The sequence below is a fragment of the Parasteatoda tepidariorum genome, chromosome 10, assembly GCF_043381705.1.
Source record: "Parasteatoda tepidariorum isolate YZ-2023 chromosome 10, CAS_Ptep_4.0, whole genome shotgun sequence".
Lineage (NCBI taxonomy): Eukaryota > Metazoa > Arthropoda > Arachnida > Araneae > Theridiidae > Parasteatoda > Parasteatoda tepidariorum.
In genome coordinates this window covers 61,756,598-61,774,172 of record NC_092213.1, presented here as the reverse complement: position 1 = coordinate 61,774,172, position 17,575 = coordinate 61,756,598, and the positions used below count along the sequence as shown (strand labels likewise).

Below are 17,575 nucleotides of genomic sequence, written 5' to 3'. Positions count from 1 at the left end.
TAAATATAAATGAGAAGTGAATTAAGAAAAATATTTTTGCAGTTTATTTCTTCATAAAATTGTAATCTTGATAGATAAACATTAAATTTACTTTCTTTATTACACTTATATTTAAACAGTCTGAAAATATACCTAAAGTAATAATAAATAAAAATAGCTTAAAATTCAAAGGAAGGAGAAATAATTTTTATTAGCTTAATTTTTAAATGGCAACAAGTTTATGAAAAATTAATACATTTTTTATTAATAAACTAAAAATTAAATGAATTACATAATTTTAAAAAAAAACTGTAAATTAAAATTAAAGCTTAAATGAGACTCATACAAGTTGAGTTTTGTGTTTGAATTATATACATGTGTAAGAAATAATTGAAAATAAAAACATTATTTTGATTCATTTCCTTCTAAAAATGTTATGTTTTATAGCTAAGCATAATTTAAGCCCAAATTACTCTCATAATTATCGTTTAGCATTAAGAAAAGTCTGGCAGTTAAGACAAGCAAAAATATAAATTTAATTTGTACAAATATAAGAGTTTATAAAATAAATATTATTTTGTTAATGAAACTTGAGATGAAAAGTTCAGTAAATCTTAATAATAAAGTTGTATACATAAATATCTTGTACAAAAAAAAAAGGATAAAAAGGATAAGTATAAATTCGTAGTTCAAAATCTGTGTTGATAAATCTTAATTCAATATTTTCCTCATTTAAACCACTCTTAAAGAAAAAGTAAAAATCAAAACAAAGAAAAATATTTCAAATAAACATAGTTTAGAGTATATATATATATATATATATAGACATAATAGAGAAATAGCTAACATGCACCCATTTTCGTTACGCGAAACGGAAAAACTTCTAAATTAATATAAATGAAGGAACTCATTATTTATTATTTAAAAAGCTTATATNTATATATATATATATAAACTTTCCTTGTAAATAAAGTTTTGCAAGATCACATTTTTCATATAATTTATATAAATAATGTGATCTCTACATATAATAAAATAATTTAAAATCTATACAAAACATGTAATAAATAAAATTCATAAAAATATAGTCAAGTATTTGAATGAATAATCTATGTTATAAATAAGAATGAGTAGCATTTTGGCAGTATTTTTTTTCCTTGCAAATTAAGTGTTTGAAAAATTAAATTTTAACCTAATTAATTCAAACTACTGGCACAAAATATTTTAAAAATATGAAATAAATAGCTCATGACGTTGACCTTTTAAACAAATGAGATAGCTCAACAAATTGCACAATTGAAAAAATTCATAAAAATATAGTCAAGTATTTGAATGAATAATCTATGTTATAAATAAGAATGAGTAGCATTTTGGCAGTATTTCTTTCCTTGAAAATTAAGTGTATGAAAAATTAAATTTTAACCTAATTAATTCAAACTACTCGCACAAAATATTTTAGCAATATGAAATAAATAGCTCATGACGTTTACCTTTTAAACAAATGAGAAAGCTCAACAAATTGCACAAATGAAAAATTTAAAAAACACACATTTTTGAATATGTATCTTTCTTTTTATATGAAGAAGAATTTTTCATGCAAACCACATGTTCTCTCCTGTTTATAAACATGGCTCTACATAATTTCCTGGAAAAAGGCCAGTCACTGCACCGCCTGCACTATTCATCATGACTCCTTCATACCAACCATCATCATTTTTCTTAACAACATAAATTATAGAATTCTCTGAGAAGGATAGTTCATCTTCTTTGTCAGCACAATAATCATAAATAGCTACAACTAAAAAGTAGTAAAATAAATTAATAAATAATATTTTTTTAAAATGAAATAGTACTATGGTATTAAAAATATATTCAACATTTTTGTTTTGATTACTATAATTCATAGTAAATAAGGTTTTACTCATACAATTTTAAAAACTAATTATAGTTTTCATTACTTTAATTCACAGTAAATAGGGTTTTAATGATTTTTAACCAAGTTTAAGAGAAAAGATTGAAGGAAAATATTAACATTTAAAAATAGTGAAATTATAAGTCATTCACTTCAAAGTAATTTATGAGTAAATCTATAAAATGTTTTTATCTTAACTATTATAATTAAACTTTAAAACATTAATGCATAGTTAAAAGAATAAGTCAATTATAACTTATGGAAAGATTTATTAATACCAACTGTGTGAAATTTTACTCCGAAGTACGTAATACTTTAATGTAAAAAATATATCAAAATTTTATTAGAAAGTAACAAACTGCATTTTTTGGACTTTTAAGTTTAAGAATGTAATTTATTAAGGATATGATAATTTTAAATAGATAAAATTTAACTATGCATACAAATCATGGTGTAATAATTCCACGAACTTATTATTTTTTTAAAAAATATTATGAAAAATATAAGATTCTCTAACTGCAAGGTGTTTACAAAAATTGTTTATAATTTGAGATCATTACAATTTAATTTGGAGGAGGGATGTTTCTTAAAAATTACTTGATATGTATAAACTAATTTTAGTTGAGAAGTATGTAACAGCATTTATTTTTTAATAATAATAAATTTTATATTTTAAGGCTGGCTAATATTGAATTGAATAAATAAATGAAAAACCTTCCTGAAACTAAAACAAACATTTTCAACTTGTATTTATAAAGTATTGAATTGATAATTTTTGTAAAAAGTCTTTTATTTAAGACTATCAGAACAGTTATACGTAAATTCACCATGCTGATTTATGTATTTTATTGTCACTGTTAGAAATATATCAAAACTTTGAATAAATACTTAAAAAAATTATCTCAAAGAGATAATCGGAATAATTTTTTATAATCAAAAACTTTCAAGTTTACTAGAGGATTAAAAAAAGAAAAAAAATTAAAATTACTTTACAAGTATTACTTCTGTTCATTGAATAAGTGATAAAATTAAATTTTTTAATTACATTTTGATCTTTTCCAATAAAAATGTAAATAATACTCTAAAAAGAATTTACATTGCTGCTTCCAACTGCAACTGCCAATCAGCTATGGCAGTTGCTGTGATGATTTATAATAAAGATGGGAGCACTTAGACAATACAAGATTTTTCAAAACAATACAAAGAATGAGCACACAATAAACACACATCAGCATCCTAAGGCACCATATAATGACCATAACTTCAAAGTTTAAGATGAATTCTTTCATAATAATTTGTTGCAAGGCCGCTGAGTGATAGTGCCTCATGCTGCTGTGCCCGAAGTTTGCATTATAATCCTCAGATTGGGCTAGATTGACTCTGCCATTTGTCCCTTAAGTGGGTAAATAAAATGTGTACCAAGTATGCCAACATTGGGGGTTCCATGTTCAAATGACCACCCAACTGGAACTTCCTGCTTCTTTTATTCAGAGCAGAAAGTTTCAAGGTAAACTTGATTCAGCGTTAGATATCTGTAAGAAATGAGTTTCCCGTCCTAAGTAAAAAAGCTATGAGGGTTTTCAATCTCTTTGCATGTGCAAAGTTTGGTTTTCAGCTCTTCTAATCAATAAATATTGCTCAAAAATAAACAGGGCAAAATAAACAGAAGTAGCTGTATCAAACTTATTCTAGTATTTGAACAGTTTTACAATGAGATACAAACTCGCTCATCACATTGAATGAACTGACAATACCCTTAAGTGTGGATAATAATTCAGCTTTATTATATTTTTTTCTAATATTATTTATACTTATAACTTCTAATTAATATCAATCAAATTATTTGAGTGGATTTTAAATGTGAATGATATTAGTTCATATTCTCCCTGCTTACACCCATAGTTTCTGTTTTTATAATCCTATTTATATATCTGTTATATAAGATAACAGAAACATATGTTTAATAATATTATGTTTCTGTTATTTTATATATATGAAATATACATGATGTGTACAATATATAATATACCACAGTCAAACAATTCATATGACTAGGGTACTATAAGATAATTTTAAGTACCATAAGAGTGCTGCAACTTGGGAAAGTTTGGGAATTGTTATGATATTTATAAATAACTACTAAGAAATTATTTTTATTTTATTTAAAATTATCCTGATTATTTCTTTGCGATAATTTTTGATACATTAATGATAACGAAGATCATAAATCAGCATGATAAATTTTCAGAACTATAGCAATGTTCCCAAATAAATGACTTTTTGTGAAAACTATCAATTCAATACTTTAAATAGTAATACATACCAAAAATATTTGTTTTAGTCTCTATAATTTTTTTTTATTTATTCAGCTTGACATTAGCCTTGAAATATATGCTGTTGTTAATACACAATACAAATTAATGCACATATCAAATAATTTTAAATAATTATGCCTCTTTCAAATTAAATTGTTACTGTATCCATCTCAAATTAAAAATGTTTTTTGTGAACCCCTTGTAATTAGAGAATCTTATATTTTCTGTATTCTGTTGTAATAGCAGTAAAGACAATGATTACAGTTACCTTTTTCCACAAAATTTTTGGGTACCCAATCGGGTTCCATTCTTCTCATAAATGCAGGTGGTGAAGGAGGGTTATAACTGTCATGGTAGTTGTCATCCTTAGGAGGTGGTGGCAATGGTGGTGAGACTAATGGAAATAAAATAAAAATTATGATAAAATGGTTAAAAAATAAAATTAAAGATGTTTTCAAACTTAGTTTTGATTATTTATTTAAGAATTAAAAGAACTGTGCATGAAAATGAACTACTCAATATGATATGAATGTTCAGACTAATGACAACAATTTTAAGTTGGTGCAAAAAAAAAAAATTTCTTTCAAAAATCGTTTAGCTTCCTCAAAAATACAATTTTATGCATAATAATTATTTGCAGTGGGTGAAGAAAGCCTAAATAGTGACTGACATGATGATTATATTAAGTTCAGGTCTCAATAGTATTATTCCTTTAAAAAAAATTTTTTTTTCATACGTAATTCTATCAAATACCAATTACTATAAAACAGTATTCTGAAAATCTTATAGGTCAATAAAAAACAAATATGATTAACCAAAAGTTGATTTTTTTTACAAGCAAAATTTGTATAATATAGAATTATTTAAATAACTATATATCAATCAATGGGTACATGCTATACTGAGAAGTAAAAGCAGGTAATGGGTAATGCTGACACATCATTCAGTTGATCTTAAAATTGTGACTTTTACAATCAAGAACTGGATGTAGCAGAAGTGCTTTATTTTATATATATTTATACACAAACTTAACCATCTCCATATTTCTGAATATGCACAGTATAAATTTTGTTGGAAGTTGAATTAGAATAAACTTACAAAGAAGTGCTGTTATGTGCCTCCATGTTTGTCAGGCAAAAATTAAGATTTAAACAAACATAAATTTTTAAAGAATTTATTGCTTTTATAAACTTCTTTAAACAATATCTTAATAATCAAGTTTTTAAATTGTCAATATCTAAGGAAACTTTCTTTTAAAACTTCTTTATTAATGATACTTTAAAACATTAACTTATCTAGTCAAATGTTGTGTTTGGAAATAAAAAACACTATCTTTTATAATAACATAAAATGAAACAGTTGCTATTGTTCTGCAAATGCTCAGATAAAAAAGTTTTAAACATATTAAAAACTACTTAAATATTGCAAACTTATTATTAATCTGAGATTTTAATAAATAATAAAAGCAACTTACTATTTCCAGGACGATCACTCCATGCAACATGAATGGGTGGTTCTATAAAAACAATCAATATTTCAATATTTAGTCAGAAAATATACCATAAAAATAACTTAAAATACTCAAATTACAGAATCAAAGACATAAATTAAATAACTGTGGAGTTTAATTAATATTCTTAATAACCAGCACTGCTTTATTATTCATAAAAAAAGAAGTTTTATGTTGCATAAAAATAATTTTTTATTTATAAAAAAGTAACTCAATTTTATCATTAATAAAAATAAAGTGTACATGTTAACACTTTTTTCCATAAAATTTTCTCTGTTTTCATTCATTCAATATTTCATTTGTCAAAGGTTTAGTAACATATAAAGTCATAATAGGCTTTTTTCTGAGGAAATATTAAAGGATACATTCAATCTCAACAAAACATTCTATCAGGACAAAATATAATCTCAAAATTAATTTAAAAGCAAGTTACAATTTTTTTAATGCAATTTCTACTATAGGGAGTCAAATAAAATATTGTTAAAAAGAGCACTAAACTATTGGTTTATTAAGCAAGTTTTTATTAGGTGTCGTTGAAAGTTTCATGTGCTAAAAAGACATGTTCAGGACTTATAAATTACTTAGAATCAAAACCCTAATTATTATCCTAAAGTGTCTAATTTAAATTAATTCAGTAAACAAAATAAAGCTTTTATTGGTTAAAAAAAAACTATTTAATTCGTATTATACACATAAAAAGCTTTAAAAAATAGTTCCTTTGTTTAAATTTAAATATTTTTATAAAATTAACTTTTGACTATAAATTAAAATATTAGTTGACCTAATTTAGGATAAGATTTAAATCTGTAAAGTTTAAAAAGTTACATTTAAAAAAAAATTCTAACAAACCTAATAGAAAGCTACATAATTATATGGGGAAACTTTAAACACAATTTAAAAATGCGTGTACATAATTAAAATCAAAATTAACTTTTAAATTGATTTAACTTCGAACTTTTTCTGAGCTAATGAGCATGAACTTTTTTCGATCAAAATCCAATGATCAAGGCTGGACACAACTTCCGTAAATAGCAGAAAATCAAGGTATAATTTATAATTAACCTTGAAACAATTACAAGTATCTCCTAAGGATCTTTTAAGACTGCATCCTATGGCAACTAATTTCACTCTCTTGTATACAACCTTGTCACTGATAAACATCAGCCATTGCTCTCCCTAAGCATATTTAAAACGGCGGCCCGTCTCACCTGCTCTTTGATCCCTATAGATGCGCCCCCTTGCCCTTTTTGTAAAAATAAGCCGTCATCCCTTATAACACTGCCTTTCTTCTGGAAAAAGTGTTTTCTTAACCACCTGTTTTAACGAAAAGTCCACTTCTGATTTATTTAGTTACTGATAATTATTTAATTTCATTCCATCATTTTAGTAAGATTTTTCTTAAGTTGTCCATTAAAATTTTCATGATATTCGGCCCCAGAGATATTCATATTTTTTACTTGGGGGAATATTTTAATGAATTTTTTAGAGATTTTGAATTTTACGATTATTTTTTAAATAATTAAAAATGTTCTAGTTGTTGTCTAGTAGTCTAGTCTAAAAATGTTTAATATTTAAAAATGTACTAGTTGTAGTAGTTTATTTACTTCGCACTAGAGCTGCACAATGAGCTATTGCCGACAGTCTGGGAAACATTCCTGAGGATGATCCGAAGACACGCCATCACAATTTTGATCCTCTGCAGAGGGGTTGGCACCCCTGCTTTGGTAACCCGACGACCTTATTTAAAAATGACTTTTAAATATTTATCTTCTCATAATTTACAGTTTAAAATATAAAAAAAAAAAATTAAAGTTGCTCATCAATTGATCTCTTTTTTAGTTTACTTTTTTTTTTGAAGAAGAAGAAAGTTAATACACAGAGATAGTTTTTTAGCTTGCCTTCAATTATTTTTCAAAAGCTTAAAAGGTTTCTGTTATTTTGATTATGAGTGAGAATTACTGTGTGAAAGATACTTATAAAATATAGAAGAATAATTTAAAAATTGAGGATCAAATTAAGTTACAGTGGAGAACCAATTATCCGGGATGCTCGGGACCATCGCTATCCCGGATGTCTGAATTTCCCGGTTTTCTGGATCGACCAAAAAGTGTTGTTAATCGATGTTTTATCGAACCCGAATTACAAGGAGGAAGTGTAATGCATAAAGTAAGGGAAAAAAGAAAGGTACTCATAACTTTAAAAAGAAGAAAAGAATGGTAGAAAAATAACATTTAAGAATAAAAAAATTTGCAAGTTTAGACAAGAAAAACAAGATTAAAAAATACAAAATTCTTGTATTTATTTTTTAAAAATAATTACAATTCCTAAATTAACTAATATAAACAAAACCATTGGTTAAATAACGCAATATATTTCATACCTAATTATACGGGGGAAACGATAAAATAAAAGGAGAACTTATTAATCTAAATAAAAACACTTGAAAATTATCGAAACGATAGTTAAAAAAGGCATAGCATAAATATTGAAACCCGGAACAAGGCAAGATCAACGGAATTTTAAAATAAATCTAATGATAAAATTTATGAATAAAAAGAATTAATTTATTGAGTGCGAAATTTATCGTGAAAAGAGAAAAAAAATCAAACATAGTGGAATCAGAAAAACAAAGCTGCAATCTGCTTCATAAAATAATCCTATGTTTAAATTAATAAACAATTCTCCTTTTATTTATTTTTTTGTTGTTGATAAAAACACGATATTTAATTACAGCAGATGTGATTCCACGTCAATAAAAACTTGCAAATGATACCGCACTTGAATTTATTCAGAAGAAAAAGATTTTATTTTTATTAATCGATGTCAAATAGATAAATAAATTTTTCTCTTTCATCTTCTGTTCACTGATATGCATGCAATGCATTTTCCCCACCCCCCTCGTAAATTAAACAGAAAACGAAATCAGCATGCCACACCCTTGAGCTTGATTGACGGCCTAAAGGAGAAAATAAAACATTCCTCCCTTCCCTGCCTTCAAAGTCACGGAGGAAATGACGTTTCTCTGGGTAAACGGGGAAAAAAATTCTCCCCTTCCTTACATTTTCCTCTACTCAACTTCAAGGATAAGTTCATTTCCGCTTTTTTTCATAATCGTTCTAGTTTAAAATGGCGGGAAAACCGATCTTCTGGTTTCCCGGTTATCTGGATACCGGATAAATGGTTCTCTACTGTATTTGTAATAATACAAATAAAAACTTGTAGAATATCATGATTGAATATTCTCAATACCATTTCTAAAGAAAAAAAAAAATTAAAANTCCTAGAGAGAACTCTGCTTTAGCAAAAAGATAAATCAAAATTGATTAAGCTAGTTTTACCAGGAAGTCTTTCGGTCATATGTATATCAGAAGGAGGTGGAGGAACAGGAGACGCAGGACCGTGACTGGATGTCATTGGATGAACCATTCCAACAGGAGGCTGAGAAAGAGCTAGACTTTGGGAAATTTGAGATGATGGAAGAGACATTGGAAGTGTTGAATAGCCACTACCCTTTCTGATTTCTTGGGATCTTAAGACGCCTGCTGGAGCATAGTTACTGGGGACTTGAGGAGGTGCAATTGGAGGATGAGGTGTACGATATTCTTTTGTTGATCGTGACAGAGAAAGGGTTCCACCTCCAGCACGAACTGGTTGCGGAGGAGTAGGAGGCTTTGTAGTTGGAGCAGGTCCAGCACTGGCACCATTCAAAGGATTTTGAATGGGGGCTAAAGTTCTCTTTGATCTAGGTGTATTGCTTGTGGCTTTCACACCATGACCAATATCATCCAAAACTTGGTAATCAATAGGCTTTCTTATGTACTTAACAGGACGTTCTTGATTGGCAGGTGCAAGGATTTTATGGTGTCTTGCGGTATTCTTGTTTGTCGTTAAAACTCCTATTTCTCTTCGAGCAACTTTCTCTTTAAATATATTTACAGTCTGAAAATCAGAAAAAAATAATACTTTGTGTAACTTCTTTTATAAAACAAGTAGTGATTTCAAAAGTAAAAGGTTACAAATCTGGACTTTAGATAACAACAAATGTTACAAATAAAAATAGTATATCACTAAAATACTCAGCTTATAATACTTGAATAAAATATTAGACTGGCAAAAAAGTTCTTTCTGTATTAAAAATGTGCTAAATGATTAGAACATGCAAATTTTATTAAATTAAAAATCTAATTTCTATCTATAAGTGCAAACTGGTTTTTTTAACACATCTAATTTAAGTGCAAAGTCTTTCTTTAAAGAACTCAAAACATTTTGTAGTTTCATCTCTAAAAACTGTCCAATAAATAAAAAATATAATTCAAATAGTTCGATAATGTTTTTGCTGGTCAAAAATGCTATTTAACATGTATTTAACAAACAGGCTTTTAAATTCAAATTTAGAAGAAAACTCGGCAGAGAAAGAGCTAGAGAGAGGGTACGGGAAAATTTTTTTCATCAATTCTCATTGCTTGATGTATTTAGTCAAATATATATATATAAATATATATATATACACTCAAGAGCCAAAACATTATGACCACCGCTACATTATGCAATGAACTCTCCTGGATGAAGTGGAAGGCACATGATCAGGTGAAAGTGGTATTTAAATGTTGCAGAAGAGTTTGAAGAATCATTCTTTCACTTACTTCTGTGTGTGATGGGAAAGGCTGTGTATCTAAGCGACTTTGATAGAGGGAAGATTGTAATGGCTTGAAGGCTCGGAACAAGTATTTCCGAAACTGCACGACTCACGGGTTGTTCACGATCTACAGTTGCTTGTACTTAAGGAAAGTGGATGAATGATGGTGAAACCAGCAACAGACGACATGGTGTTGGCCATCCACACGCTATCAAAGAAAAAGGTCGTAGGAGATTGTCGCGCTTAGGGAAGCAAAACCGGAGCCAGACAGTGGCTCAGCTGACAGCCCAATACAATGCAGGGTCAAGTAGAATAGTATCAGAGCACACTGTTCAGCGAACACTTTTGGATGTTGGGCTAAGCAGCAAACGTCCCACTTGTGTGTCTTTGCTGACCAAGCGTCATCGCCAACTACGCCTGCGCTGAGCCCGGGAACATCGAGACTGGTCCATGGATCAGTGGGAGAGAGTTGCCTGGTCAGATGAATCACGGTTTGTCATTCATCACGCCGATGGCCGTGTCCGGATACGCCGTCTTCCAGGCGAACAGTTGCTCTTTCAATGTACATTAGATCATACACAGGCCGGTGGTGACGGTATTACGCTTTGGGGGACGTTCTCTTGGGCGTCTCTGGGACCCGTGGTTGTGGTAGAGCCGACCATGAATGCTACAGTGTATCTCAACATCATTGCGGACCAGTTGCACCCTTACATGGCCTCTGTTTTTCCAACTGGAAATGGAATTTTCCAACAGGACACAAGGCTCAAATTGTGTTGGAGTGGTTCCAGGAACACGATACTGAATTCCAGTTAATGTCTTGGCCGCCTAACTCACAGTATCTCAATCCAATAGAACACATTTGGGATGACATGAAACGGCAGCTCAGAGTTCAAAGACCCCTAAGTCGCAATATCTCGGATTTGCGTGATCATTGCTTAAGCATCTGGTACAATCTGTCTCCAGCCATCCACCAAGGACTTGTGACATCCATGCCAAGGCGGGATGCAGCTGTGTTGAGGGCTATAGGTGGGCCAACTCGTTATTAAGAGGTGGTCATAATGTTTTGGCTCTTGAGATATATATATATACTACATGCCTATTTATCAAATATGTAATATACATTAAAAGACTATAATATAAAGCATCTCATTAAACTAAGCAATAATTTCAATGAGCCTTTTTGAATAATTGCTAACTTGTGGAATAATTAATTACAACTTTAATCTTAAAATATTATACTTTTGTAAAAGTAATGGCTAATAATTAGATTTAAACTTACTTTATATGTTGACTGCCTCTAATTATAAAATATTTTTATACAGGTAAATAAATATTTGTCATATTTTCTAATTGCACATATTTGATAAGGTAGGCAAAATTTATGATTTCTGTGAAAAAAATCGTTTCTTTTTAAACATTTCATAGCTGATATTTTTATACGAAATGTTTTTTTTAATTCTTACAAACTAATTTTGTAGTTTCATCTCTAAAAACTGTCCAATAAATAAAAAATATAATTCAAATAGTTCGATAATGTTTTTGCTGGTCAAAAATGCTATTTAACATGTATTTAACAAACAGGCTTTTAAATTCAAATTTAGAAGAAAACTCGGNAATTGTAATTTCTGAGTTTTCCCTCTTTTCCCTAAATAGAGACATTTTAGGATTTTTTGCAAGATTTTCCCTACCAGAAAGACTGTTTGCTGATGGAGTAAACATCACTTCTTCGTTCCCACTCAACTAAGAATGTTCAAATAAAAGTTACTCTGATTTAATTAAAATCCTGTGTCTGTTTTCCTGCTCGGTCCGACTGCATCATTTTACATATATATATATGGGTGATTCTTTCTAAACATGACAATTCGGACCAAAAAGTTTCTTCAAATTTAAAGTCTTGAAAATAATAAAAAAATTTTTTTGTATACTTCTTTAGTTACATTTATTAATATCTTACAAGCAGCAGTGTAGTTTATTGACATTTGCTCGAGAAAAAAAATAAAGTAGAAATTCATCAAATCTTGAATGCCAGGAAAATGACATATTAGCTTAGAAGTTTAAAAAACAGTCATTTTAAATTAATAGTAGGTAACTCAACTTAGGCCTTTATGTTAGATGGACCATAAATTGCTTAAATTAATTCTTTTTATCCCCTGTAGGAAGAATCAAAAAAACTTTTGGTGCTGAATAAAATTGTGTATAATAATCAATCATAAGATAAATAACTTTGATTACACTCAAGCATATTGCAATCATACATACACTTGATATTAGGACAATATTTGCTTTCCCTCCTTACAGTATTAGCAGTTAAAAAAAATTCCTGGCAACACTTCAATGTTCTGGTATTCATAAGCCAGGAAAATGACAGCCAAGATAATGACAAATTCGCCATTTTATAGCATATAACTTACTTTAATTTAATATTTTGGCCTAAGACGTTTATATTCTGCAGAAAACAACAGGTTTTTAATGATTTCAAGAAGCCAGGAAAATGACAACACAAAAACCTACTCACCTTGAAAAATTTTTTGAAATAGATTTTGAACCAAAAAATTGGTTCTTAATTCATGCAACAAGACATGTTCATATAGAAGGGCATCTAATCAATCTATTAACATAAAATATTGATTGCTGGCTCTATCTATTTTGGTTATAAACCACTAAATAAAAGTAGCCAGGAAAATGACAGATTTTCTTGGGACAAACAAATTATTGACAGAAAAAATTTTTTTAAACGAAGTTTTAGTAAATAATACCTTCTGCGTATATTCTAGAAATGTTTACACTGGTTGAGATAAAAAAAAAAAAAAAAAGCAGATATTGAAAAATTTATGGGAAGTTTTGAAGCTAGTTATTATTGGAAACATTATTTGGGACATGTCAGGAAAATGACATTTTGAAGTTCAATTAAATTTTCTAACTATACAAAACAGTCAATGCTAGTGCAAAGTCATTTTAATATGCTAACAACAATGCTATTTATTAATTTTTTTTTTAAAAAAAGTTCTTTTAGTATTATAGTATTATTAGTATTAGACCTTGGAGCAAAGGACAGTGAATTGTCATATTTCGTGAGAATCACTCTTATATATATCTACTACATGCCTATTTATCAAATATGTAATATACATTAAAAGACTAATATAAAACATCTTATTAAACCAAGCAATAATTTTAATGTGCCTTTTTGACTAATTGCTAACTTGTGGAATAATTAATTACAACTTTAATATTAAAATACTATACTTTTGTAAAAGTAATGGCTAATAATTAGATTTAATCTTACTTTATATGTTGACTGCCTCTAAATATAAAATAATTTAATAAAGGTAAATAAATATTTGTCATATTTTCTAATTGCACATATTTGATTAGGGTAGGCAAAATTTATGATTTCTGAGAAAAAAATAGTTTTATATTAAACATTTTATAACTGATATTTTTATATGAAATGTTTTTTTTTAAATTTTTACAAACTAATAGCTGAATAAATAAAATGACGATTATTTTCATTCAAAGTAAACATCCTAAAATTTTAATGACAAGGAGACAATTAATCAGTTAGATATCCAATGAAGAGTAAATTAATTTACATCTGAATACATGAAAGAAAAAAATAATTGTAAGTTTCTCTGGGCAGAAGAAGTCTTTCTTCAATATTGGTAACATTAACTACATAGTTAATGTGTTTTAAAAGCACTTAAATATTCAAATAAACATAAAACTAAATGGGTATAATTGAAATAGTTTATTACTAGCATATTAACAGTTTAATGCTACCTATTATCCAGTTTTAGTCTCTAATTTTACTTATTTATCAGTCTTTTTTGAAATATAATAATTTACCCTTTCATTATTTTTTTTATAGATAAAACCATTATCATGAATTATAGACTAATAAGAATCATACTCTAAATATTTTATAAAAATATTTAATGATTTATTTTTTGAAAAATCAATTAGTTTAAATTAATGATTTTCTTAAAAAAATAACAGTTAAGTTAAATCAATGATTTTTAAAAAAAGAAATCAAGTTATTTAAATTGTGATTCGAATCATGATTTAAATCACGCCAAACCTGCATTTTATTGATTTTAAAACATTTTTTTAATGTATTGCATACTAAAAAAAATAATAATAATAATAATTTAAACATAACATATCAATAACATCACTTACCTTAGAGTTTTTATACGAAACAAGAAAAACATGCCAAAACCAAATTAATAATTGAAAACAAAACAAACCTTACTTGCGTAATATGATTTATTTGTGATTCCATTTCAGCAAGTTGACTAGTTTGAAGATCTAACACATGAAGTATGTTATAGGAGAGAGAATTAATCATATATGCAACACTCGCTAAACTTTGAGTTGTAAAATTCTTCGTTTCATCAAGGGAACTTTTCTTGTTCGGTGATAAGTAGTAGTTAGACTCACAATAAACAGCCACTTTCTCTAGGTTCACATAACTATCTTGTAAACTTTTACGACCTTCAGGAATTTCAGTTTCAAGCAATGAAAGAAGATCAGACATCAAAGAAGACATCGTTGATTATTGATGGGTGGAAGAAGACTGAAAATTTTTAAATAAATCATACTTATCTCACTAGTTATTTGCTATTAATTTTTCAGATTTTATGGTGTGGGGTAAATTTAGAATGAATGGGTCTGTTCCACGACATGGAGCTTTTGGAGCTTGTTCCAAATTTTTCAATGTTAGAAGTTTATTGTTGCTTATCCTCTTAATCTGATATATGTCAGATAAGTTCCAGAAGGTTGCTTATCGCAAGAAAAAAGAGATCTGAGGTAAGATCCCCCTTATAAAGTTCAAGGCAAACCAGAATATGTTCCGGCGGAGCTGAAAAGTTTATTACCTTAGAGTAGTTAATGGTTGTTAATCGTTTAAATGCTGATTTTTGTTTCGAATCAATTCATATTTTTCATGTGAATCATTATTTTAAGCGTTACTTTCAGAAAATTAAACTACTAATGTTCAATTTCTAAAAGTATAATTTCTATGAATTTTTATTTAAATGTAAAAGGATTAAGAAAATACTGACGGTGCAGTGTTGAAAAATAATTTGTAAAGTGAAAAGTTTGTTTTCTAAACATTTAAATTCTACACAAAATTGTTTATTTACAACAAAAGGTGAAGAATAAAAATACCTCCCCTCTTCTCTTCAGATTAAAACCAATCAAAATTTTCTGTTTGTTTTCAAATAGCATCATCAGAACAGTTTTAGCAGACACCAAAAGCTCCATGTCGGGCACTCTGAATACTAAATTTTTAAGTAGAAAAATTGGCTTAAATCTAAAAACAGAAAATTTTCATAAAGGCCACCGCAAAGCTTTGGCGACAACTAGGCAGCAGCATGTGAAAAGCTAAAAAATCTATACAGAAGGAAACAATTTTAAAGAGTTTAATTCTCAGTCACCTTGCAGGCAAGCATTAAAATAAAAAAATTAAAGAAAAAAAACCATTTGATGCTTTGTCAATTCTAGTTGGCATTAACAGATACAGATATGGAAATTTTTTAGCAAAAATGAGTAAATGATAGAAAAAAGGAATTTAATTCATTTAAAGGACAACTTGTAGTAAAAAAATGCACTTATGTTAAAGGAAATATATTAGAAATAAATAATTTTCTAAAAGTTACATAGAATAAAAATTGTTTTTAAACATTGGACTCATGGCCTTTATTAAACACTTAACATTTTAAAATATTAAAAACTGTTAAATTGAATATTTGCCTTTTTGTTAAGTACATAATATCATAACTGTTTTGCTGTTTCAAATTTAAATTTGATCTCTGATAGAATCCGAATTTAGTTGCTTTAAATTCATTTTCCAACTAACCGAAACTCCAATTTTTTTAAAAAAATGCTTATAAAGCAATGATTATACGCAACTTTTAGAATAATTCTGATTTTACGTATAATTTTTGAATAAAGTATTTCTTTTTTTTATTTTTCTCTTCTGTAGTTGCTAGAGCTAATTTTAATCTGGGTTTGCTAAGCACTGCCCTGTTTGATTTTCAGATAAAAATTTTTTTACCTCTTATTACTTTCTGGCACACTCAGTTTCAGTTTGTGATGATGATTAATAACCTTAACAAATTTACTTGTTTGCTGACTAAATTGTTTTTTTTTTTAACGTTAACAGTTTAAAAAATTAGCCAGTGTTAAAAAAAAATTAGGATACATAGTTAAATAAAGAAAAAAAAACTTAATTGTACATGAATTGACAAGTATAGCATGTAACACAATCACTTTAATTTCAAAAGAAATATTAGGTATTATTGAAAATTGTAATCTAGATACAAATATCATTACTTTGCATCAAGGACAAAACATGATAAAAAAAAATCATAATATGAGTAAATGTGTGAGTCTGTCGCCTGTTGGTCTTAAAAAATAAAAGTACTTTTTTCAGGAAACAAATATACTTAATAAAAATCAGACTTGCTAGAGAGGTCCAACTCTAAAGATATAACTAACAGAGACCCTGGACAGTCTTCTATACATTTTTTAAAGCTTTTTCGAAGTTCCCTTTGGCTTCTTGGCGAGATGAAACCAATATGAAAATATTCCCTTTGGAATTTCTGCTAGAAAATATTTTATAACCAAGGGGCTCCCTTAAATATTGGGAGTAAAATACTTATAGAAAATTAGAACTTTGTGTACAATCATCCCAAATTAAGTAAATCAGTTTACTAAACAATGGAATCAATAAAAATTGTATATATTTTAGGGAATTTAAAAATAATTCCTTTTTTTAAAGACTTTAGACAGATCCAGTATTTAACGCATATCAAGCGTTAACGTAGGTTTATCCTTATATATAATATTTAATGGCAAACTAAAAGAAATAATGCACGGTAAAATATCAATTACAAAAGCAGTAAATAAAATTTCAACATAATTTACTTATATATGAGTAAATTAATTAAAAAATAGCTAGAAAGGTAATGTACTTACTGGAATAAACAACTTTTCGTTTTTAAATATTATTAAACTGGCAGATAGAGAGTAAAAAGGAAATACTACATATTAACTTATTGATTAGACTTCAAAATAGTTGATTTTCCTAACTTTCTTTAATGAATAAGCTAAAGAAAGCATTAATTTATTTCCCAAACACGAAATGTCACTCTGTCAAATTTGCTTCAATAATAAACAACAACACATCAATGAAGCTGATGTCTTTTTTTATTTTGATA

The 17,575-nt window shown here is 27.9% G+C and overlaps 1 protein-coding gene across 1 annotated transcript; it reads right to left on the bottom strand.

Moving 5' to 3' along the window:
* Positions 1–940: 940 nt before the first annotated feature.
* Positions 941–17,571, bottom strand: LOC107442077 (abl interactor 2). The gene is made up of 6 exons (XM_043055649.2): positions 17,334–17,571; positions 14,605–14,928; positions 9,055–9,655; positions 5,681–5,722; positions 4,475–4,600; positions 941–1,777 (listed from the first exon to the last, which is right to left on the bottom strand). The coding sequence occupies exons 2-6, from the start codon at positions 14,899–14,901 to the stop codon at positions 1,599–1,601; spliced, it is 1,245 nt and encodes a 414-aa protein (XP_042911583.1). The 5' UTR covers positions 14,902–14,928; positions 17,334–17,571; the 3' UTR covers positions 941–1,598.
* Between the last annotated feature and the right edge of the window lie 4 nt (positions 17,572–17,575).

Coding starts and splice junctions, on each gene's coding strand:
- LOC107442077 (XM_043055649.2), bottom strand. CDS start 14,901: ATGTCTTCTTTGATGTCTGATCTTCTTTCATTGCTTGAAACTGAAATT. Junction 9,656..14,604: donor AAATAAATCATATTACGCAA/GTAAGGTTTGTT, acceptor TCTGATTTTCAG/ACTGTAAATATATTTAAAGA. Junction 5,723..9,054: donor TATGACCGAAAGACTTCCTG/GTAAAACTAGCT, acceptor TTGTTTTTATAG/AACCACCCATTCATGTTGCA.